The 22,706-nt window shown below is 36.5% G+C and overlaps 1 protein-coding gene across 6 annotated transcripts in view; it reads left to right on the top strand.

Annotated features, from left to right (window-relative positions):
* RBPJ (recombination signal binding protein for immunoglobulin kappa J region) overlaps positions 1-22,706 on the top strand; it is a 233,712-nt gene that overhangs the window by 202,094 nt on the left and 8,912 nt on the right. For all 6 annotated transcript variants that reach the window (XM_005666567.3, XM_005666568.3, XM_003356884.5 and 3 more), the window contains 5 exons: positions 4,931-5,026; positions 12,110-12,275; positions 15,894-16,068; positions 19,056-19,193; positions 19,359-19,471. In XM_005666567.3, coding sequence (XP_005666624.1) covers positions 4,931-5,026; positions 12,110-12,275; positions 15,894-16,068; positions 19,056-19,193; positions 19,359-19,471 — 688 coding nt within the window. The remainder of the gene's footprint in view (positions 1-4,930; positions 5,027-12,109; positions 12,276-15,893; positions 16,069-19,055; positions 19,194-19,358; positions 19,472-22,706) is intronic.

Consider the following 22,706-nt stretch of genomic DNA (forward strand, 5'->3'; position numbering starts at 1 on the left):
ACTTCTTTGAATGGGGGCACTTTCCATTGCCAATCATAACTTGTGGAAGTTACTTTGAGAAGTGTTGTCCGAGATAATGTGGAAGACTTAACAGCCGGAATCTGACAGAGAGATCAGGCAGCCTCATGAGTTTGGTTTCTGTTTTGGGGTGTGACACAGGTATGTAAATCTGGATGCCTTTTGGCAGCATTCTGAGGAAGTGAGAAGAGTCCACCTGAGCCTTTTAAACTCACAACTGTCTCCCAAGTCCAATATCAAGCAAGAGTTTTTTGTTTTCTTTTCTTTTTACAGCCACACAGGTGGCATATGGAAGTTCCCAGGCTTAGGGGTTGAATCAGAGCTGCAGCTGCCGGCCTACTCCACAGCCATGGCAGCACCAGATCCGAGCTGAATCTGCGACTTATGCTGCAACTTGTGGCAAGGCTAGATCCTTAACCCACTGAGCCACAATGGGAACTCCTTGAGCAAGAGTGTTTTTTAAAAAAACTTAATAAATGTCAACCATATGATAGACTTAATTGATTAAAAATTTATGATGTCATTAGTCATTCTGTTCTGCACTTTTAAAATCATTTTATTTTTTATTGCTTATGCAGGAGTAAGCAAATGTTTTCTGAGGTCCTCATACTATATTGCCTAGACTTCTGTTTTTATTTTTTGTTTGTCTGTTTACAACCCTTAAACAATGTAGAAGACGTTCTTGGCTCCTAGAGAGTACACGAACCGGCTGCTGGTGTGGTTTGCCAACCTGTGGCCTATGGAAGTGTTTCTCAAAGTGCATTCTGCAGTACTCTAAAACGTTTGCAGGTGTGGCTTGTGTGTGGGGAATTACTTTGGAAACACTCGATAAAACAAAAACAGTTTTCTTTACTAGAAGACAGTTACTATTTGGATTTTTTTAACTCAATGAATTTTATTATAGAGTTGTACTGCAGTCATCACAACCCAATTTTACAGCATTTCCAACCCAAACCCCCAGCCTATTTCTCCCCCCAACCTTTCTCCTTTGGAAACCCGTAAGTTTTTTGAAGTCTGTGAGACAGTATCTGTTCTGCAAAGTTCATTGTATCCTTTTTTTAAGATACCACATATAAGTGATAGCATATGATGTTTGTGTCTCACTCTCTAACTTCACCTAGCATGATAATTTCTAGGTCCATTCATGTTGCTGCAGATGCCATTATTTCATTCCTTTTTGTGGCTAAGTAATATTCCATTGTATATATGTACCACATCTTCTTTAGCCACTCCCATCAATGGACATTTAGGTTGCTTCCATGTCTTGGCTGTTGTGTATCGTGCAGCAATGAACATTGGAGCACATTATTGTTTCGAGTCATAGATTTTCTGGATAGATGTTCAGGAATGGGATTGCTGGATCAAATGGTAATTCTATTTTTAGTTTTTTGAGGAATCTCCATACTGTTTTGCATAGTGGTTACACCAATTTACATTCCTACCAATAGTGTAAGAGGTTCCCTTTTTTCTACACCCACTCCAGCATTTATTGTTTGTAAACTTTTTGATGATGGCCATTCTGGCTGGTATCAAGTAGTTTTGATTTGCATTTCTCTAATAATTAGTGATGTTGAACAACTGTTCATGTGTTTTGTTTTGTTTTTTTTTTTTGGTATTTGGATTTTACAAGGAACAAAGATCTAGTCTGAGAAGTACAGGGACTAGTCTGTTAGTAATAAAGCGGTCTAGACCTCCCGTCTCTGTGGGCCATTTCTCTCATCTTTGAGTAGTTTGAAAACATAATATAGGAGCTAGAAGAACCTTACCAGTAGAATTCCTACTGAGTAGTTCTCAGCTGAGATGCCTTCCCCCAGTCCAAATCACTTTGTCACTCCTTGGCCCAGTCATGGTGGTGTATGTGAGTGTGATGAGGAGGTAAAGATTTGATTTTTCAGAAGAAGGGTTAGCATCATAAGGACATTCTTTTTGTGAATTTTTATTTTGCTATATTAAAAAGTTAGACATTTATAAAGGAAACGAAATCATTGAAAATGGTGATTGTTTAAACATGTCAAACTAGGGGAGTTTCTGTTGTGGCTCAGTGGGTTAAGAATCTGATTAGTATCCATGGGGGTGTGGGTTCAATCCCTGGCCTTGCTCAGTGGGTTAAAGGATCCTGCATTGCCGTGAGCTGAGGTGTAGGTCACAGATGCCGCTCAGATCTGGTGTTGCTGTGACGGTGGCCAGCAGCTGCAGCTCTCATCGGACCCCTTAGCCCAGGAACTTCCATATGCTGCAGGTGCGGCCCTAGAAAAGAGTTGGGGGGTAGTCACACTAGAGTGGTATTTGCCATGATTTCAAAAACAGTTGCTCCGTGGTGTTTTTGTTTGTTTGCTTGTCTTTTTAGGGCCACACCCGAGAGGCATATGGAGGTTCCCAGGCTAGGGTTGAATCAGAGCCACTGGCCTTCACCACAGCCACAGCAACAATCTACTGTGCAAGGCCAGGGATTGAACCTGCATCCTCATGATTACTAGTCAGATTCATTTCTGTTGAGCCATGATGGGAACTCCCTCCATGGTGTTCTCAAATGATTTTTTTTTTTTCCTTTGGCCATACCCTGGGCATGTGGAAGTTTCCAGGCAGGGAATCTGTGCCACAGCAGCGATCCAAGCTACTGCAGTGACAGTGCCGAATTTTTAAATTTCAAATATATTTCTCCACACTAAATTCTATTGCATGTATATTCTCTATTATATCATCTAGCAATTATTATGTTTGCCAGATTTCATGTCTTTTTTCCTTGACTTCCCGAACAACGTGCAAAGCCTTTGTGATACACTATTAGGCACACTTTAAAAATGGAGAAGGGGTTAAGTATAATTTCCCAAAAGTGATACTGAAATCCCAGTATTCAAATTTAGGCAGTCTAGCTCTCCAGGACAAAATTAATACTATCATCTGTTTTGCACTGGTTATGAGCACAGCTTTGGTATGAAACATGACTGTGGTGGAATGGAGGTAAAATTAAGTGATCTTTTCCCATTTCGCAGAGATGCATTTTTTTTTTTAATTTAAAGTTTTTTTCCAGTGTCTTAAAAATTTTATTACCTGCTACCAGTTTTATCATCCTCTGTCATAGGGTTTGAATTATATTTGAACTTAGTGTTTATGTTTATATTTAGTAATTATATTTATACTTAATATTTAAGTTTACACATGTCAGATTTTTGAGGTTTAACAGGCCTTTCACTATTTGACTCTACCCAGCCTGTCCATTTTATTCATTGCTGTCGCTCACTTTAGGATCTTAGAGGATTTGCTTCAACTTGTTAACTACCATTTTATTAATTGCAAGGCATTCGGCATGGCATGGTATTAATATTAACATTACTTACCTTTTTAGAATATGAGGATTAAAGTGAAATCATGCATTTAAAGTGCTTAGTTTAGAGCCTGGTGCATAGTATATCCTTAAGTAATCTTAACTGCTGCTGTTTTCTTGTGGCTGCTTTCCTCCTTACCCCAATTGTACAGGGTCATTCCTGCTCTGCCCATTCTTCTCCCAGGCCCTGGAATGAATGCCTTACTCCTTCCACCTCCCACTTCCTGTATCTGTTCCTCTTCCTTCAGAAATTAGCTCTTCTAAGAAAATTTTCCTAAGAAGTGGTCCTTTATCACCCTCCCCTCCTTTGCGTCCGCATTGTCTATTGGAGCTTTGGGGCTATACCTCTATTTGGATCATGTATCTCATTACAGTTTGTTTTACAAACCGTTTATACTAGACTCTGAGCCCTGTTTCAGGGGTTGGGATTAATTCTCAGTCTCTTGGATTCCAGTGTTACCTGTCCTGAGCCAACAGGTTTTCAGTCAGTAAATACAAATGCTGTCTTCTAGGTTATCTCATGTAATCCCCACAGCGCTCTGTTATGTCAGCATTCCTATTATGGGTACAGAAATTGAAGCTAGAGTTGGTTAAGAGATTTACCCCAGGCCACTCAGTCTCTAAGTGCTTCAAATCTAGAATTCCCCACATGTACTAACTTATAGCTGTTCCCTTATACATTTGTCTTTTACTTATAAATAGAATGATATTCAATTTGTTAAAAGTGTTTCGTGATGATTGTCTCTGAAACATTTTGCTCGAATTTTGTGATGTATAAAAAAAGTCTCAAGAATTGGGATTCTGCAATTCAGAAAGTTTGATTGTGTGAACTTTGTGTTCTTTATACTGTATTGTACTGCTTAGCAAAATAATTGGGTAAATAAATGTTTTTAAGACATTGAACTTTTTATGCAGCATTTGCATAATAAATAGGTTATTGGAGTATTTTGTTCTTGAAATAATTAACATTGTATTTTTCACTCAATTAATTCAATTTTTCACTCATTTGAATTAGCCTTTATTATATTTTGTATGTTTGGTAACATCCTTGACAGTAATTATGTGTTTGTATACAAATAATAGCCCTTTCTTTGTCCTTATGTAGGGTTGCTATTTTAAGAACATGCAAAAATAAACTTGGATGACCTAATTATTTCTTATGGCTTTGTAGTCAGTGAAAAACCACTCATTTTGATACCTGGATGAGTGGTGGTAAATTAGATTATTAAATACAAAAATATTGCATGTCATTAATTTTTTAAACAGTTAAAAGCCCAATTAGCAATGTACATAGTGATTCTAGTTATTCTGTAAGTTGAAACTGGTTTAATTGAGTACATCATAAATTCCAAGAGTACAGGACAGTTTCTTCTTTCAAAGAACAAGGTTTAAAGTTGAAGATGAGCAGTATTGATTTCCCCATTGTATAATATTCTTTAAATTTAGTTCATGAGTTTGTTTTGCTTGATTGTTTTCACTTTTAAATTTGCTTGTTTGAACAATACTCTTAAGCATTCTTCTCATTACAGGGCATAGTAATATTCTAAATCTTACCCCTGTATTAGTGATATTTATATTTTATTTTAGGGAAGCTATGCGAAATTATTTAAAAGAGCGAGGAGATCAAACAGTACTTATTCTTCATGCAAAAGTTGCACAGAAGTCATATGGGAATGAAAAAAGGTAAGATTATTGTTTTTCTGGTGGATAATTAATAGCTGATAATAGCTGTCACATGAATTTGCAAATGATGTATTAGTACGCGAGTAAGAGAATGATTTCTATTGGATAATTATAAGTACAAACTGAATAGTAGGGAATTTTTCTCTATTAAATTGTAGCTTATTTAATAAAGATCCTCTGCCTAAAACCCGGATTTCACAAAATGAAAGAATCTTTAATTTTGGGGGAAAGCTGCGTGATGTTCCCTAAGTATTTCTGTGATACATTAGCTCATTCCAAAAGTAGTTTTTCCTTTTTGTGAAAGTATACTTGTACAAAGAAATGAGACTTCAGGAGTGCAAAGGCAGGGGTGATTGTGAAGAAAAGGATTCCCAGCTCTCTCCACCTTGACCCTGTGTCTGTTCTTGTTAAGCACAACGGCAAAGCTGAGCTGGTCCTCGCACCACATGAATGTGGGACTACAGAAAGGGCCTGCCAACCAGATTAGCCAAACTTAAATTATAACAGGGATTTTTATATTTAGAATTTGTCTTACTATCTTTTAGATTTCAGCTTTTGTGGTGTGTAATTGTGGATTTTTGCTATTTGTTTTTTCACTTGGTTCCTGGAATTTTCTTAGTTTCTCTAGTCTTTGTCTTTCAGACAAAGACATTTTGTGGACAAGCTGTTTATGGGGGAAGATGAAAGATTTTTTTTTGGATTGATTAGAAAGACACCAAAACTGATGTGGGAGAAGGAATGAAAACTCAGGTTTGGGTGTTGGGTTAAAAGGAATGAGTAGCATCTTAAGAGTTTGTGAGATAAAGAAAATCTTAGCATATGCATAAGAGAAGGGAAATGTAGTATATAATTAATTTACGTGCTACAAGCATTTTAAGTAGTCTTTTTCTCGAAGTCCTCTAAATCTGAACTGAAAAGAAGGTGAAACTATTTAGTTGATAATTTTATCCTCCAAGAGAATGAATATGTGAAAACAGTATTTCAGAATCATACTGTCCAGTGTTCTTTTTTAGTTATTCCAGTGTACTAAATTTCTGATTATTCTGTTTTACTTCACTAATGAAACTTAATCATCTGATTTAGAGTTAAATGTAGGAAGAAGTTGGTGCCTACAGTTTGGGACATAGAAACCAAATCCAGATAGTAGCCACTTTTTGCATGAAATTAATACTGGAAATTCAGGTCCTGCTTCTAATGATGAAAACTTATGTATCTAAGAGATTGTCTTCTGTCCATTTAAACAAAACAAGTCAATACCCTGATTGCTTGAGATGGGTCTAAAAGGCCAGCCTTGTACCTCATAGTGAATCTGAAGAAGGAACCATTTCCCTAGTCATGAGCTTGACATTGTTCTGGAAATGCCTTACAAATATCTTTAAATTTTAATCCTCAGAATAATATTATGGAGTAGACATGTTTTAATTCTCATTTTGTGAATAAGAAGACTAAAGATAAGAGATTAACATGCCCAGGTTCACTTTAGTTAGGAGTGATGGAGCCAGGACTGGAACTCCTGGGTCCGTAATTCTAAATTTCATATTTTTTTTCATTTCCCTTATTTTTATTACCTTCCATTTTGCATTTGAGTGTTAATTATCTAAAGCAAGGTTTGGGCATGGAGAAGTTACCTAAGAACCTAAATATGCCTAAAGAACCCAAACTTTATAAACTTAACTTTGCCTGAGATTCTCTCTTTTACCATTAACTAAGTGAGATTGGGCTGGATCTAATGGAAATACGCATAAACATATGTTCACTATATAGCTGCCAACCTGGGCAGTGTTGCTGTTTTTTTCCCCCGGATTTTTGAAGATAGGTTTTAGTACAATTAGATTGATTTATTGCCTCATTTATTCTGCATTTCTGATAATGTTAGAGCCCAGGTACTATGCAAAAGGCTCTTCGTTGGGAATCTTAAAAACCACTATATCATTTAATACTATGATGGATAACTGAGGCCCGGTGGAAATAATAGAAGGGGAAGAGCTATTCAAAAAAGTATAGTCCAGATAAGGTTCCTCTTTGTTAGTAAGCGTTAAAATACAAAGCTGTAGTGGCTTATCAAGTTAAAATAGGTGATTTAATGGTTATCTTTTATTATGATGGCCTTTGTTTTTTTATATTTTAGAATTTTTATTGGGATAAGTAGTTGACTTACAAAGTTGTGGTAAGTTCAGGTATACAGCAAAGTAAATCCGTTATACGTATGCATATATCCATTCCTCTTTAGATTCTTTTCCCATGTAGGTTACCACACAGTACTGCGTAAATTCTCCTGTGTTATACAGTAGGTCCTCATTCCTGTCTGTTCTCTATATAGTCATGTGTATATGTCAATCCCAGCCCCATAATTTACCCATCTCCTACTTTCTCCTTTTGTATGATTGCCTTTATTTTCAGCTTCTTTCTATTATTTGGGTATAGCCTGGTCAGTCTAAAACCCCAAAGGAAAGCTCAAAGAATCTAAGCTTCTGACTCCAAAAAATGGGGAAAAAAAAAAAAAAAGAAAAAGCCAGAATAACCTCTTTCATATGTATTAAAATTTCTAGAAGAAACATGCACTAGTTTTACAATAAACGTAGAAACCTATTAAAATTACTCTAGTTTTTAATAGTGTTAGTAAGGGTCTGCTAACAGAGTCCAGCCTCCTGGATGACTAGTAAGGCTTCCTGCCGGAAGAGGTCTTGTCCTGTAGCCCCTAGCGGAGTGCAGTGGAAAGAGGAAGCTCTGCTTTCGTCCTTGCTGATCATATTCAGGCCTTTTTGAAAAACTGCTAAGGCGTTAGGCATGAGGTAACCTGGGGACATGACCACAACAGTCCTCTTGGCTTACAAAGTAACTCCAATGAATGATGCTAGAAATATTTGGTCAGGAAGTTTTATCCTAAAATTTAAAATTGTTCTCAGTATTCACTTTTGTGCTTGATAATGAGTATTTATTTGCGTAACTCATCTGGTATCCCATTTATGTTCATGGTTAGTTTTATTTTTTCATTGAAGAAGGTCTTTCCAGATTGAAAAATAAACTTAAAAAAATTATTTTGTCTAGAAGAAAATTTCCATTAAAGATATGGAAACGCCATTTGACATATTAACATTCCTTCAACTTTGTGTCAGGGCAAGTATGAATAATCAGCAAAGGGTAATGATTCTGCCAAGAAAGTTAGATAATGCAAATGATGTTTTTGGATTTTTGTCTAACCTTATATATTGGGCTGAATAAAAAAGCTTCTTTGAGTCTGTAAGGTATTTTCCAGACTTCATCTCAAAATTTGAGGGAAAAAGTTGTTGAATCACCGAAAATAAAGAGTGATTGTTTGAACTAGGAAATTATTAAAATCATAAATGTGTGCATAACGCCACCAAGTGGCCGATAAAAAGCATTGCTTGTCACAGTTTATTAGATGGAGCTACTGGGAAAGATTAGAAAATAAAGGCATATTGTTTCCTAAAATATCCTTTTTTAGAAACTGTTAAACTCTGAAAGTTGACCTCTTGATGGTCAGACTTTTCACTGAGTGTTTGGTACATATTGACCAACTGTCCAAATTAAAAAAGAAAATTGATTCACATGCTATTGTAAGGGTGTATTTTGTTTTACTTTTGGTTAATTGACATTTTTTTCTTTTTCCCTTTAACTTCCTTTTTTCCCCCCTCTTTTCTCTCGCTCTCACTCTCGCTCTCTTTTTTTTTTTTTTGGTCATACCCATCACATACAGAAGTTCCCCTGCCAGGGATTGAATCTGTACCACAGCAGTGGCCTGAGCCACAGCAATGAGAATGCCAGATTCTTAACCCACTGAGCTACCAGGGAACTCCCTCCTTTCTTTTGTCTTTTTTCTTGTTTGTAGTTTTTTTGTATTGAATCTTAACTTTGGTTTGATTATTAAATTATTTCTGAAGCCTATGGAAATGAAGAGTTGATTCATTAGCTAGTTTTTAGGGGGTGGCCATATAGGGGTGTTTAAAATATGATTTCATCATTGCACGGTAGAAATTATCTTAATGTTTATATTGGATTTGCTGTTTTCTTGAATCACAACTTTCTCAAATAGTCAAAAGTTGATATAAAAGTAAGACTAGTTCAGAGGCAGTTGAAGAATCTTCATTTTTCTTAAGTTTATTATATGATTGGAAAGCATTTTCAATTATAGAACCTCGGTCAGTGTCTAGAGTGGCGAAGAATTTCTTGTCGACCTGATTTTATGTCCTATTGGTTTCATGCTGTTTTATCACAGTACTCCTGAGAAGACTAGCACTACGGAGCCTTTTTACAGTTTTAGCCCTCTTTCTGTTTTTTAAATATGAAAGTGTCTTTTACGGTAGCTTGCTGAGATTTGAGTACTACATTTGGTACACTGTATTAAAACACAGCTCTTTGAATTTTATAGCCAGTATACCAGCTTACTAAGATGTCCTAATATCATCTGTCAGTGTTCAATGAAATAGTAATAGGAGACAAGTTTCCAAAATTGATGCCTTCTCAACTTCCTGATCGTGTGCCAGCTAGGTATTTGAGTCTGTGCCATGGTAAGCATTGGGTGTTTCCAGCTTTAGAGGCCAGAAAGATCCCTGGTGTAGACTTGAACTGATCCAACTCCAGAACTAGCCGATAATCCAGGCATCCCTCCAAACTTAGAGTGACCTGGAGCTGAGCCCACTACCTCGGCCGTGACCTCGGTATCCACAGCCACAAAGAGAGTATGCACAGCCATGAAAGCTCCTCGATACCTTTCTGTTGGCTTAGATAAATATGAGATGACCCCAGGATTTCCTCCTCACTCACCCTGACCCCTTTGGCCTTCTTGGTCTGCTTCCCCATTACCCCTGGCTTGGTCTCCTGTTATCCTCCTCCAGCCACTGGTCTGTTGTTTGCCTTCTGTCCACTGTAGTCCTTCCTACTTTGGAGCCTTTGCCCTTCTTCTGAAATGCTCTCACCCTGGATACCCATGGCTTTAGGTCGTGACTCAGTGTCATGTCTTAAAGAAGCTTTCCCTGACTGCCCAGTTCTTCTACATTTTAAGTACCCCTTCCCTACTTTATTTTTTCCCTTAGTACTTACCGTCAGTTAACAGAGTATATGTTATTTTAGTCATTTACCTTTTTAAAATGGTCTTTCCTATTGGAGTATGAGTTCCATTAGAGCAAGAATTTTTGTTTGTTTTAAATATATTCCTAGTGACTGGTACAGCCTAGAGATGTAATTTTTTTTTTTTTTTAGGGCCATACCTGCAGCATATGGAAGTCCCTAGGCTAGGAGTTGAATCACAGCTGTAGCTGCCGGCCTACACCACAGCCACAGCAAGGACAGATCCAAGCCACATCTGCGACCTACACTGCAGCTTGCAACAACACTGGATCCTTAACCCTCTAAGCAAGTCCACTGAACCTGCATCCTCATGGATACTCTTCAGGTTCTTAACCCACTGAACCACAACAGAAACTCTGGATGTAATAATTTTTGTGAATTAATGAATAATATAAAACCACCCTTCTTATGAATTGATAAATTGTATGTAGAGTGTCTCTAAAGTAGTCTTTGGTAGAGTTGAGCAAAAACTAAGTGCTATCATGTATTTCGATTCAATTCAGTCAATATTGTAATAGAAGCTGAGGGGAAAGCAAACAAGTAGATACCACTCTACTACCTTTAGGGGGGTGCCTGAGAGCTAAATCCAACAGGGTGGCATCTGTGTGTTCATATGCACACATATGCATGTGTGTAATTCTTCTTCTGTTTTATTTTTTTAAGTCTGTATGTTGTTGACCTAAGAAGTGCTAAAAAGTATAAATTAGTTGTCATATTTTAAAATTAGAAATTTCATGTAAAATTTGATTTCAGGTGTCTGTTGGAAAGTTGGAGGATGTGACCAGTGCTAGGCCCCCATGTCCATAGTTCAGCCATGTGAGTGAGTGGATGGGTGTCTACTCACACACTTGCCATTCTCAATTGTGTCCTTGTCATCAGAGCCACACACCTGTGGCTGATTATCATTGCAGTTAAGGGGTTTTTTTCTTTAAAAAATTTAAGGCTTAAAAGAATTAAGAAATTTTTTTCTATGCTTTAATACAAAAAGTGGAAATTACCATGAGGGGACCTACTTCTTTGGGTAGTTAAAGGATATTCCTACTCATTTGTTACACACTTAGTGCACTCATTTATATTACTTGGCGACTATTTGAGTTTATTTGGCTACTATTTGAGTAGATATTTGAGTTTTCAGGCCCCTTGATGAGACATGGCATAATGTTTTAAAATAAATATTAATATTAGTAAGTCTATGTAATTGGGCAAAAGAATTTTACCCTACATAAGGACTGGATTGATGGTCTGGACTATATAAAATGTGGGGCTTGAACTGTGCTTTGAAATAGATATTTTGTAATTGCAAGGAGAAGATTCTAAGGAAGTTATTCTAACTGGGAAGAATTTTTGAGGGCAGATTTCTTGACAGCTAGCAAAAGGGATCTGTTGCTTGTCTATGAATTGAAAGGATACAGTGTATTCTCTGAGGCAGGGGCCGCATTAGGCATTCAAGATAGAAGAAATAAAACATACTAATCCCAGTGACCCATTTTGCTTTTAATTCTTTTACCTAGTTGTATTAATTTTCTACTTTGGGCATTGCTGTGTTTTCCAGGTTAACTACCAAAGTATAATATCCATACCAAGAATATCATCAGCAGTACATCATTTTGAGTAGAACTTAATCAGTAATTGCTGATTCTGTGGTGGTATACCATATTTTCTAATACAGTAGAGTATGTTGAATTTGTTGAATTGTAGTAGTTCAAAACTCTGAGCTATGTGAAAATTTAAAGAGATGTGTCCTTGCTCTAAAAAATACCTAGGCTAAGTGAATGCATAACGTCAATGTGATGAACCTTACCTAACAAATGGAAGGGGAGGTTTTGATCTGTGTGCTGTGGCATAGCTGTATGCTTTACAGAAGACTTCATCAAAATGTTTCATGAGGAGTTAACTTGTTGCAGTTCAGCATGATTTTGTATTCACAAAATGTTCAAGAAAAGGAAATGCTTTCTTGAATGTAATTGCATTGTGTTTTTCCCCCCATTGTTTCAGGTTTTTTTGCCCTCCTCCTTGTGTGTATCTTATGGGCAGTGGATGGAAGAAAAAAAAAGAACAAATGGAACGGGATGGTTGTTCTGAACAAGAGTCTCAACCATGTGCATTTATTGGAATAGGAAATAGTGACCAGGAAATGCAACAGCTGAACTTGGAAGGAAAGGTAAATTAAGACTCTGCTGGTTCCTTGTGAAGAGCACCATGGTACCAGAATGTAGTTTTCTTACTCGTTTTTGTAGTGGTGATTTCTTTCTTTTATGCCTATTCATAGCACTTTCTTGAATATATGAATCAGAACCAGAAATAAACTTCTCAAATAGCTGTGGTCTGGTTGTGATTCGTGGAGCTAGAGCTGCTGACATCTAACGGTGCCACTCAGTCAGCTTCCTCAGCTGTGTCATCACATTTCTATTGGGAGCCAGTGATAAGTTTCAGAGACTAATTGCTCATTCATCTGACAAGCGCACGGTATTCAAACAGCAGTGAAAACACATAGTTTAATGATGCTTTCCTCCACTTGTTTAACCTTAGTCTTATACCGGAAGCAAAATATCACAGGTTATAAAGATCATAAATGTTTTACTTAGCTTCAACGTGGAGCAGAGCTATGCTATGTAGACAGGAATAGCCATGATTAGCTTTACTCAAACTTTCAGAGATTTTCTTTGATTAATTTGTGAGAGGATAAAATTTATGAATTGGTTTTACTAACTGTACTTTTTTAATTTAGAAAGCAGTCTCATTTCAGCTTAAATATTAAGTATTCAAAATAGTTCTTCGTTGACTTAGCATTAACTATGTTTTCTCTTTTCTGATATTAAAAATTGAAAAATGGTTAGTTCTGATCTCAATGACCACATGAATAGTACATAGAGAATATTTTCTCATTCATTAAATCTCTGTGACTATCTCAGTGTTTGCCATGTTGTAGTTGACACTAGAGATGGGAGTTGGAGGGCAAAGTCACGGGTGGTCAACTAGGGGATTTAAACTTTTAAATTCAGTTTTAGTCATTTTGAAGATAATGAGCTCTGAGAATAAGTAAGGAGCTTAATAGGAACCTCCTTCAAATTTGAGTATCTTAGATAGTTGGAGCTAGTTAAGCTGTCCCTAATTAGCACACTTGTATTTTTAAGAATTACATTCCCTACCCCTCTCTTGCTAGTATTGTTTTGTTTCTATAATTCAGATTCTACAATTCAAATATTTCTATAATCCTTCTGTAGCATTATGTCTGGTATCTCTTTTTTTTCCTTTCAGGGCAAATATTTTTCTGCCTGAAGATACTGTCTTCAAAAAGTTGTTTTTAAGTTAAATTGTTTATTGTTTATAGAAAGATTTATTATTGCCATTTTCTGTTCTATAATTTTGTTAGCGAATAGCCTTTTAGTAGGATGAAGCAAATGTAACTTCAGTTTTTATTTACTTAGTTTCTTATAGCTATAAGAAAACTGTATTTCTGAGTCACTGATTTTTCCTTTTTTTGTTCTTATGAAATTTGAGTAGTTTGGTCAGTAGCTTTATGATTTTTTAAAAAGTAATAAGTTTAATAAAGCTACCTCAGATACGGTTTTTGTGTATGTGGATTCGAACTACCCACTTTTGTAATTAGGGATATATTTCTTTTGCTTCCAAGGAGATATATATATGTTTTGCTTTTTCCAAACACAATACAGCTCTTTGACTGTAGGTATTATGACCCAATCTTCTCTGCTCCTTTTTCCTTTCCTGTTTGCCAGTCTATCTTATCATTTATGTTAATTTCAGTATTTTTTTTTTTTTTTTTGGCTTTTTGCCTTTTTGCCTTTTCTAGGGCCGCTCCTGCAGCATATGGAGGTTCCCAGGCTAGGGGTCTAATCGGAGCTGTAGCCTCCAGCCCTACACCAGAGCCACAGCAACATGGGATCCGAGCCGCGTCTTCGACCTACACCACAGCTCACAGCAACGCCAGATCCCCAACCCACTGAGCAAGGCCAGGGATCGAACCCGCAACCTCATGGTTCCTAGTCCGATTCGTTAACCACTGCACCACGACGGGAACTCCTTTTTTTATTTTTTATTTTTTTTCTTTTCTGTTAATAGATTATATCCCTTAATGTTAACACTCGAATGAAGTGGTCTCGTCATTTTAGGTTTTGCTATTAGAGTGTGGTTGCCTTCATTTACTTGCACACACATTTTGCTTTTGTTCCCTGAGACTGTCTGCTTTAGTATATTAACGTCTGTTTTCCTAGACTTTGTCTGATATAGAATAGTTCTGTAGTTGAGGCTTTATTTGACTTGCAGTGCTGTTTAAAGTATGGCAGACCCACGGCTCACATCCCTGAGCACTCGGAGATTTGCTTAAGTAGAAGGAGCGGTATGAGTGTGAAGGTTGTTGGTTTAATTTTTCTTCTTGTTTAGCTTTATTTTAACTTTGCCTTGTGCAGAACAAAGCCTCTCAAAGCTTTTGTCACACTTTTGAATTTATAAACACTTAATTGACTATAAAATATTCAAGATGGCACCTAAATTTTCTTATGTAACTTTGCTGTTGAGAAATGAAATAAGCTGTGGCATGATTTTTGTTCTGGTACTAAAATTGTGAGTAATATTTTAAAGATTAAAAACCTAAAGCACATTAGCTATTTTCTAAGTGAGTGGCATTTGCCCTACTTTTTAAAAGGCATACACAGCAGAGGTAGTCAAAGAAACTTGTTCAGCCTAATTTTAAAGTAGAGCATTTATTTTTTTTTAAAAAAATGTAATTCATATGTTTAAATACTTAAGCTGTGTTTGAGCATTATTTATCCAGTTTGGAAAAGGAGATCAATAATTTAGTCTCTTCCCTAATCCACAGGGATCAGGGGAATTGGAAAGATTTTATAATTGTCATATATAATTGAAATAGTAGCATATTAAAGCATCTTTCTTGTTTTGCAAGTGCTATAACTCTTAAATGCTATCTTTTCAGTTACCAGAATTTGTTTTCTGAAACTGAAACAATACCTTGCTGCATTTGTTTTCTCCAGTACCTTTAAATTCAGTTCTTTTGATAATACAATATGATTTATCCCATTGGGCAAAGTTAGCCATTTTAAAAAAATAGTTCTTTAAAATATAATCATCCAACTAGTCTTTTTTTTTTTTTTTTTTTTTTTTTTTTAAGTAAAAGTGGGAGCCGGGGGACTCAAGGTCTCAGGGACCAAGAGAATCCACACTGCTTTTATTTTTTTTATTTTTTTTTATTTTTTATTTTTTTTCCCACTGTACAGCAAGGGGGTCAGGTTCAACTAGTCTTGACATTATTTTCTTCAGACTCCGGTGGTGACTCTAGCGTTCAGCTGTATCTGAGGAAAAACTTGTGTGCACTGTTCTAAGAAGGATCAGTGCAAAATATTTTACGTGATTTGATTGAATTCAGCCTTCTTTATATCTTTTATTTGCAGAAAGACAGTCATGGGTTTTTTTTTTTTTTTAATTGTAAAATTGCATTTTAAAAAATTAACTGGTATGGTATTGGTTATTCTGTGAAATAGAGCTGTATAAAATAAGGAAAAAGCTGTTTTTAAAAAATCTTTTTGGGAGAGGAAAACAACACAAAGTATTTTGTCGACTTGATAAGGAAGTATTTGTGCTTTGTTTTCATAGATCAATTTGAGTACTTTTTACAGTTGGTTTTATCAGCTGTTCAGTGGAATTACTTCCTTAAGTGTAGTCAGCCCAGCCATGGCCCTACTGAATTGTAGGTCCATAACTAACAGGGTTTTGGTGCTATTAAAAACTTCCTTTCCTTTCACAGAACTATTGCACGGCCAAAACATTGTATATATCTGATTCAGACAAGAGAAAGCACTTCATGCTGTCTGTAAAGATGTTCTACGGCAATAGTGACGACATCGGTGTGTTTCTCAGCAAGCGGATAAAAGTCATCTCCAAACCTTCCAAAAAGAAGCAGTCATTGAAAAATGCTGACTGTATGTATACCTGAGTTTTCTTTTTTGTCCTCAACTCCCAACATGAATTAAGAAGACAAATTCAAGTATTTTTTTTTAATTAAAAATTGCTTTTAAGCGGCCAATCCATTTTTTTACAAATATTGTTGTGGTCCTCACTTTATCTGAAAATGTCATATTCACTTATTCTTGGTGACCATCCACCTGGACTCAACAGGTTTTACCAATCCTGTCTTATCCTCTATCACCACCAGCACCTGTTCCTCCTCCAACTGCTGGAATTTTAAACGTAAATCCCAAAGCCCTGTGCTTCCAGCCATTTCTGCAGTAGTGACCCTTAACAAATAATTTTCTTTTTAAACACCATTATAGCCAACAAAAATTGATGATAGTTCTTTAATGCCATCTAATGTCCCATCCATGTGCAGATTTATCACATTGCCTGAGAAATATCTTTTACAGTTACGTTTTTGTTGTTTTTAACAGTTGACTTGTTCAAACTTGGATCCAGACAAGGTTCAGACATTTTAATCTGTAGCAGTTTCTCTCTTACCCACCAACCTTCTTTCCTTTCCATTTTATTTATTTGTTGGAGAAACTGGGTCATTTTTTCTTGCGGAGTCTCCATATTCTGGATCTGGCTGATTATATATCCCCACCTCTCATATTTCCCATAAACTATTGATTAGACCTAACGACCTTTATTTTAGAATTAGCTGTGCTTTAGAATATGTTCATTTCTATCAGATCATAAGTTATGGAGTATCTGGTTATCCTACTTCTTGTTATGTTAAAATTGGTATAGTAAATTGAGCCATTGTTAGCTTAATCCATCAATTATTAAGTTCCTCAGCAACAGTTACCTAATGATTTTAGTAGTCCTTCATGATGGACTTATTTTATTAAGGGCTGAAAAATGGTGATTTTTTTTTCTAATTCTTTTATTCTTAACTTTTGCATTTATTACCTGGTTGTTTTAAATGTAGTCTGTGGGGAAGATCTGTGATGTAAATATTTCTATGTATCTCTGCAATATAGAGTCTTTTGTTTTCTAGTATAATTACAATACCATGATCACATAAAACAGCTATAGAAAGAAACAATGTCTTAGTATCATCAAATACCGAGTCATTCCTAAATTTAAAATTGTCTTAAAATATGGGGCGTTTTTTAGCCCTTGGTTTGAATCAAAATTCAAATAAGATCCACTTGATACTACACTGCATATTGTGTGGACATGTACTTGAGTATTTTTTTCTGTGGGTTTTCTCTTCATCTCTCCTTTTCTCTCTCTTGTGTAATTTATTTATTCAGGATACTGAATCAGATGATCGTGAGAGATTGCCTCATACTGGATTTTGCTAATTGTATTTCCTCGTTGTAGTTTAATGTATTTTCTGTAAATCGGTAGTGTCAAAGAGAAATAGCTGGATACTAGTTAAAGGTGGTAAAAAGAAGACTTTATTCACTACTCTTGCAACAGGAAAAAGAGATTTCAGTATAGAACTCAGCTCAACTCTAAATACAACGACAAATGGGGATTTACAGCCAAGGTACAGAATTGAGGGGGTTAATGGATGGAAAATGACTCAGAGGAGACATCAAGGGTAGAGTGATTATTGACAGGTTAGCTTACCAGAGTTTGTGTAGAGCAGGGCTGGGTGGAAGGATGTAAAGGCGGAGGGGAAGAACTCAATTAGATATCAAGGTTGGGAGGATGATTAGTAGGATTCTTGCAGTAACTGGGCTAGGCAGGCTGATGACAGGGCCCAAGACAGACCTGGTAGAAAAAGGTCTAAAGTTTGGTCAAAAAAGGAGTCTTTGTCATAGGTAATTTAGAAGCTTAATGAGATTAAGGTTATTGTTCTTTGGCCCTTTTTTGTTGTTGTTTGTTTCTGGAAGGCAAAGCCTACTTCATAGTGGTACTTCCTTACATCAGGAGGCATATAATGTCACGTATTTAGGCTTCTCCAATTCAAGTTGCAGGATTTTATTTAACCTTTTTAATTTTGTATTTCTATTGACTAAGTTTCTTGATGACAGAGAACATATTTCACTTTCAGAGCATTTTCCTGCTTAACATAGTGTAGTTGTTTTTTTTTAAGAAATTTCATGCAATGACTTTAAGGTATTTGGAAGGGAACAAAATCTGTAAAATCACAGTATCCAGAGGCTGTTGCCATCAGCTTTGGTGAACATTCTTCTAGACTCCTCTCTATGAATTATATTCCATAAAATTAGATGTGAGAACATGGAGACACATGCTATCACATAAAAATATATGTAATTACCTAATGAAACTATGGTATAAAGAGTGTTTTATAGTCTGCTTTACATTCAGTGATGTATCTGGGAGATTGCATTTGAGATACACATTGTTTAAATAGGTGACTAATATTATTTATTTTGTCAGTTTCCTATTTTTGGACACTTAATTATTTTAAAAGTAACTTGCTTTTAAAGAACAGCATTGCATTAAACATACTGTGTATCTTTTTTTTTTTTTCTTTAATTTTTCTTTTTATGGCTGCACCTATGGCATATGAAAGTCCCCGGGCTAGGGGTCAAATCAGAGCTGCAGCTGCCAGCCTACACCTCAGCCACAGCAACACTGGATCCCAGCCATACCTGTGACCTACCCTGCAACTTGCAGCAAAACCAGATCCTTAACCCACTGAGCAAGGTTAGGGATCGAACCTGCATCCTCATGGACACTATATCGTGTTCTTAATCTGCTGAGCCACAGCAGGAACTTCTAGTTGTCTTTTTAAAAGGAGTTTCTTGGACATTCCATGTCTTTAGCTTGGCATTATTAATAAAGAGTTGGCTTGGCTTTTGGAAGAGTATCATCTGTATTTTCTTGGAGGTTTAAAAATTTTGTTAGCAGAATCCATTAATTATTGTTATAATAAAGAATAGTTATAACTTACAAGGTACAAGTCTTTTCTTGCTCTGTGCTGCTGTCCCCCCGCCCCATCACATAAATAGAAGCTGTTTTTTCTTTGCAGTATGCATTGCCTCAGGAACAAAGGTGGCTCTGTTTAATCGACTTCGATCCCAGACAGTTAGTACCAGATACTTGCATGTAGAAGGAGGTAATTTCCATGCCAGTTCTCAGCAGTGGGGAGCATTTTACATTCATCTCTGTAAGTATAACGATATGCGTTTGATTTTTTTTTTTTTTTTAGTTTGAAATTCTTAAATTCTTTTTGATAACAATACATACAGATATATTAAGTTTTAATTGTTCTCCTAAGTAGATTCAGGAATTAAAAGGTGATAATCTGATCTCTGTTTCCATTGCACTGCAGTGGATGATGATGAGTCGGAAGGAGAAGAATTCACAGTCCGCGATGGATACATCCATTATGGACAAACAGTCAAACTTGTGTGTTCAGTTACTGGCATGGCACTCCCGAGATTGGTATGACCGTAATGACTTCCCATTAGACTATTTCTAATACATTTTTGGTAGCCTTTTTCTTTTTTGTTTGTGTATCTGGACATCTTCAATAGTGGGCACTATAAAATTACATTATGATTTTGTTTCTTAACTAATGCAGATACTTTTTTTTTTCCATGTGTGTGTGCTACCTGCTGCATCCCAATACAAGACCAAGTTTTCAGGAGCATAGAAATTTTAAACTTCTTTACAAGTATAAGCATAATTTTTATTACTCTCCCACAAGAAGATAGATTTTAAAAATTAAATAAAATTGGATATCTTACTCTGGGAGATAAGAATGATGTTTGGGGCTTTTTGAAACTAAAAAACTGCTTTTCTTAGCAAAGTGAAACAGAAGCCCCTTATACACCCTCTATCATATTCCTTCTTTTCTGAAATGGAACACAGTTAAGTTACATCAAAGATGATTGTTTGATTCATGGTCAGGTTGTAAGGGGTTGAAGGAGTGGATGAGCATTTAGTTTTACTATTCCTGAGTATGCTTTCTCTACTGAAATACTTCATTGGATGATATTTTCTGGGACAGTTTTAGCAGGAATTGGGTTGATCTATAATTATTTCAGAAAATGAATCATTTTATTTTTGTTTTGTTAAAATTTTTAATGTGTTGATTGTGTAAGGTGATTTTATTTCACATTTCAACATAATAAGCCAAAATGTGTGGAGTAATATTTTTGAAACCTTGAGACTGGGACAAAGTATAAAATGGGGAAAGCGTAGGGAAAGAAAGGTGCAAAATTTAGAAAGAAAGACACAATCCAAATCAATGTTTACTCGGGTTCTTTTCTCATTCACTGTGTGTCCCTCTGTTCCAAGGATAATATTTATTTGCTTTGGCATTAAATGCTTGTTCTACAGAAGGACAATTCAGAGGTTTATGCCTCTGATCAGGGATAGCTTATATATGGACCATTGTTTAAGAAGACAAACTGAAATCTTAAAATAGTATTTTCACTTGTTTCAAGTAAAGTACCAGTCTGCCTTGCTTGAAAGATACCTTTACATTGAAAAAAACTATGTGGTTCTGATTATAAAAATGTTACACACAAAAGAACTGACCTAGGAGTTTCCATTGTGGTTCAACAGAAACGAATCTGACTAGTATCCATGAGGAAGCAGGTTTGATCCCTGGCCTTGCTTAGTGGGTTAAGCATCTGGCATTGCCATGAGCTGAGGTGTAGGTTGCAGACTCGGATCTGGCGAGGCTGTGGCTGTGGTGTAGCTTGGATTCAACCCCTAGCCTGGGAACCTCCATATGCCTTGGGTGCGGCCCTAAAAAGACCCCCAAAAAAACCTGACCCAGAGACTGTCTTTGAAAAAGTTGCAGTACCATCATTACGAGTGTACTGATATATACCTCTTTTTGAGGTTGTGTGACTGAAGAATTAGTTTCCTCAGAGTCAGAGCTAGGCTTTAGTGGTCTGCACCACTTCCTGCCCTCCTTTGCCTCCACAGTTTTCATATTCTTTTAAGAATGATAACACTGCCTTAATAGCTGAATGTTGCATTTAATTTCCTAGGCTAGCAACCTCATTGGAGAGCTTTGCTTGGAAAACACCATCCTTCCAAGACCAAGTTTCAATGGGGTGAATGTCCTAGTGAAAAATCCTGTTTTTTAGAGTACTTTAAAAACAGGCACAGTCTATGTAGATCTGGCCAAGAAACACCAGTTAGTCCTTTATCCCCATGTCCTCCAGGCTGTCAGATATCCCAGGGGTTTGGGGACGTCTATTAGATAAACTAATCAGTGATGTGAATTCAGCCTGGGCAGTTAGCAGGTATAGTGCTAGGAATGTGAATAAGATATGTTTTCTGTCCTTAAAGGCTATGTCCAGTTTACCTCAGGATAAATAGTGTACCAATAATTGTCAAAGCCAGGAAAAAGGAGAGAGAGAGCTGGGTGGAATAACCCTCATGTTTTATGAATGTAGAATTCAGCACACATAGCTTAAGTTAAATTCATTCTACCTTGTTTCTCAGATTTGAAATGATCACAAGTTTTTGATACCAAATAGGAGAAGACATCTTTTGTTTGTTTATTGGTGAGAACCAGGTCATTCAGCAGTGTCTATGTCCAGAGAACTATTGTGGGAAGTAAACTTGAGCCCAAATGTGGCTGTGTGCTCAATATGCTTATTACCACATAGTGGAGAACCAGCGGCTCACACAAATAACAGTGTCTCAGACAAGTCTCGACTCTCACCTCTCACGTGGTGAAGTCATAGTGAGTGTGCTAGACTCGTAGGGCGCTTTAAGCTTACATCATTCAAAATTCAGTTATTTCTCTAAAATCCAAATATCATTAAATAAGCTGTATTTACAGCTTGAAGACCAGCATTGAATAGAAACAGTTTGCTTGAGTTTAACTAGTCTCAGAATATCTTAGGTGCAATAATTGCTAAAAGTGTACTGTCTCCCTTTAAATTCAAAAATTGGTGGTTGTATAAGTAGGATGACAGATACTCTGTTAAACTGCAGAGCTGAAAAATGGGTAAATATGAAGAATGTTGACTTTTAAAGATTGGGATTTTTAATAGTTGCGACTTAGCTGAAGAAAAATGATCTTTGAATGTAAGTCAGGTGTGAATCAGATAATAAAAAACCAGTCATAATATTGTATAATATTAACAGCACTTTGGACTTTCACATGTGTTGATTTATTTAATCCTCACAAAATTCTGTGAATAGTACCTATTGAGGATATTCATTGTGGAGCAAAGTATTACAGCTCTGCACACATACATGCTTTCCACAGAGAGTCCCACACCTTCCATGTGCCGGGCACTGTGGAGAAGCAGGAGATACACTGGTGGGCAAGGCAGACCCCTTTCCTCTTGGAGCTTACATTTCAGAGAGGCAAAAATCAGCTAAAGAAATACCCATATCATGTATTAAAAGGTTCATATAAGTGTTAAGACAAATTAAAACAGGATAAAGGGATAGGGAATTGGAGTAGTCAAGTCTTTTTGAAGTGGAGCTTTTAAACAGAAACCAGAATGAAGTTAGGAAGGCAGAAACGGGCTGAGGAGCATTTCAGGCAGAAAGAACTTAGAGCGGGAATGTGTGAGGACTAGCGAGGAATCCATTATAGGTGGAGCAGGGGAGAGGCGGGGCAAGTCCCAGCAAAATGATGCTGCGAGCTTAGCCACAGGCAGCGCCTGTCCATCCCCTCACTCTCTAGGCGAGGACTTTC

This window comes from Sus scrofa, chromosome 8, assembly GCF_000003025.6.
Source record: "Sus scrofa isolate TJ Tabasco breed Duroc chromosome 8, Sscrofa11.1, whole genome shotgun sequence".
Lineage (NCBI taxonomy): Eukaryota > Metazoa > Chordata > Mammalia > Artiodactyla > Suidae > Sus > Sus scrofa.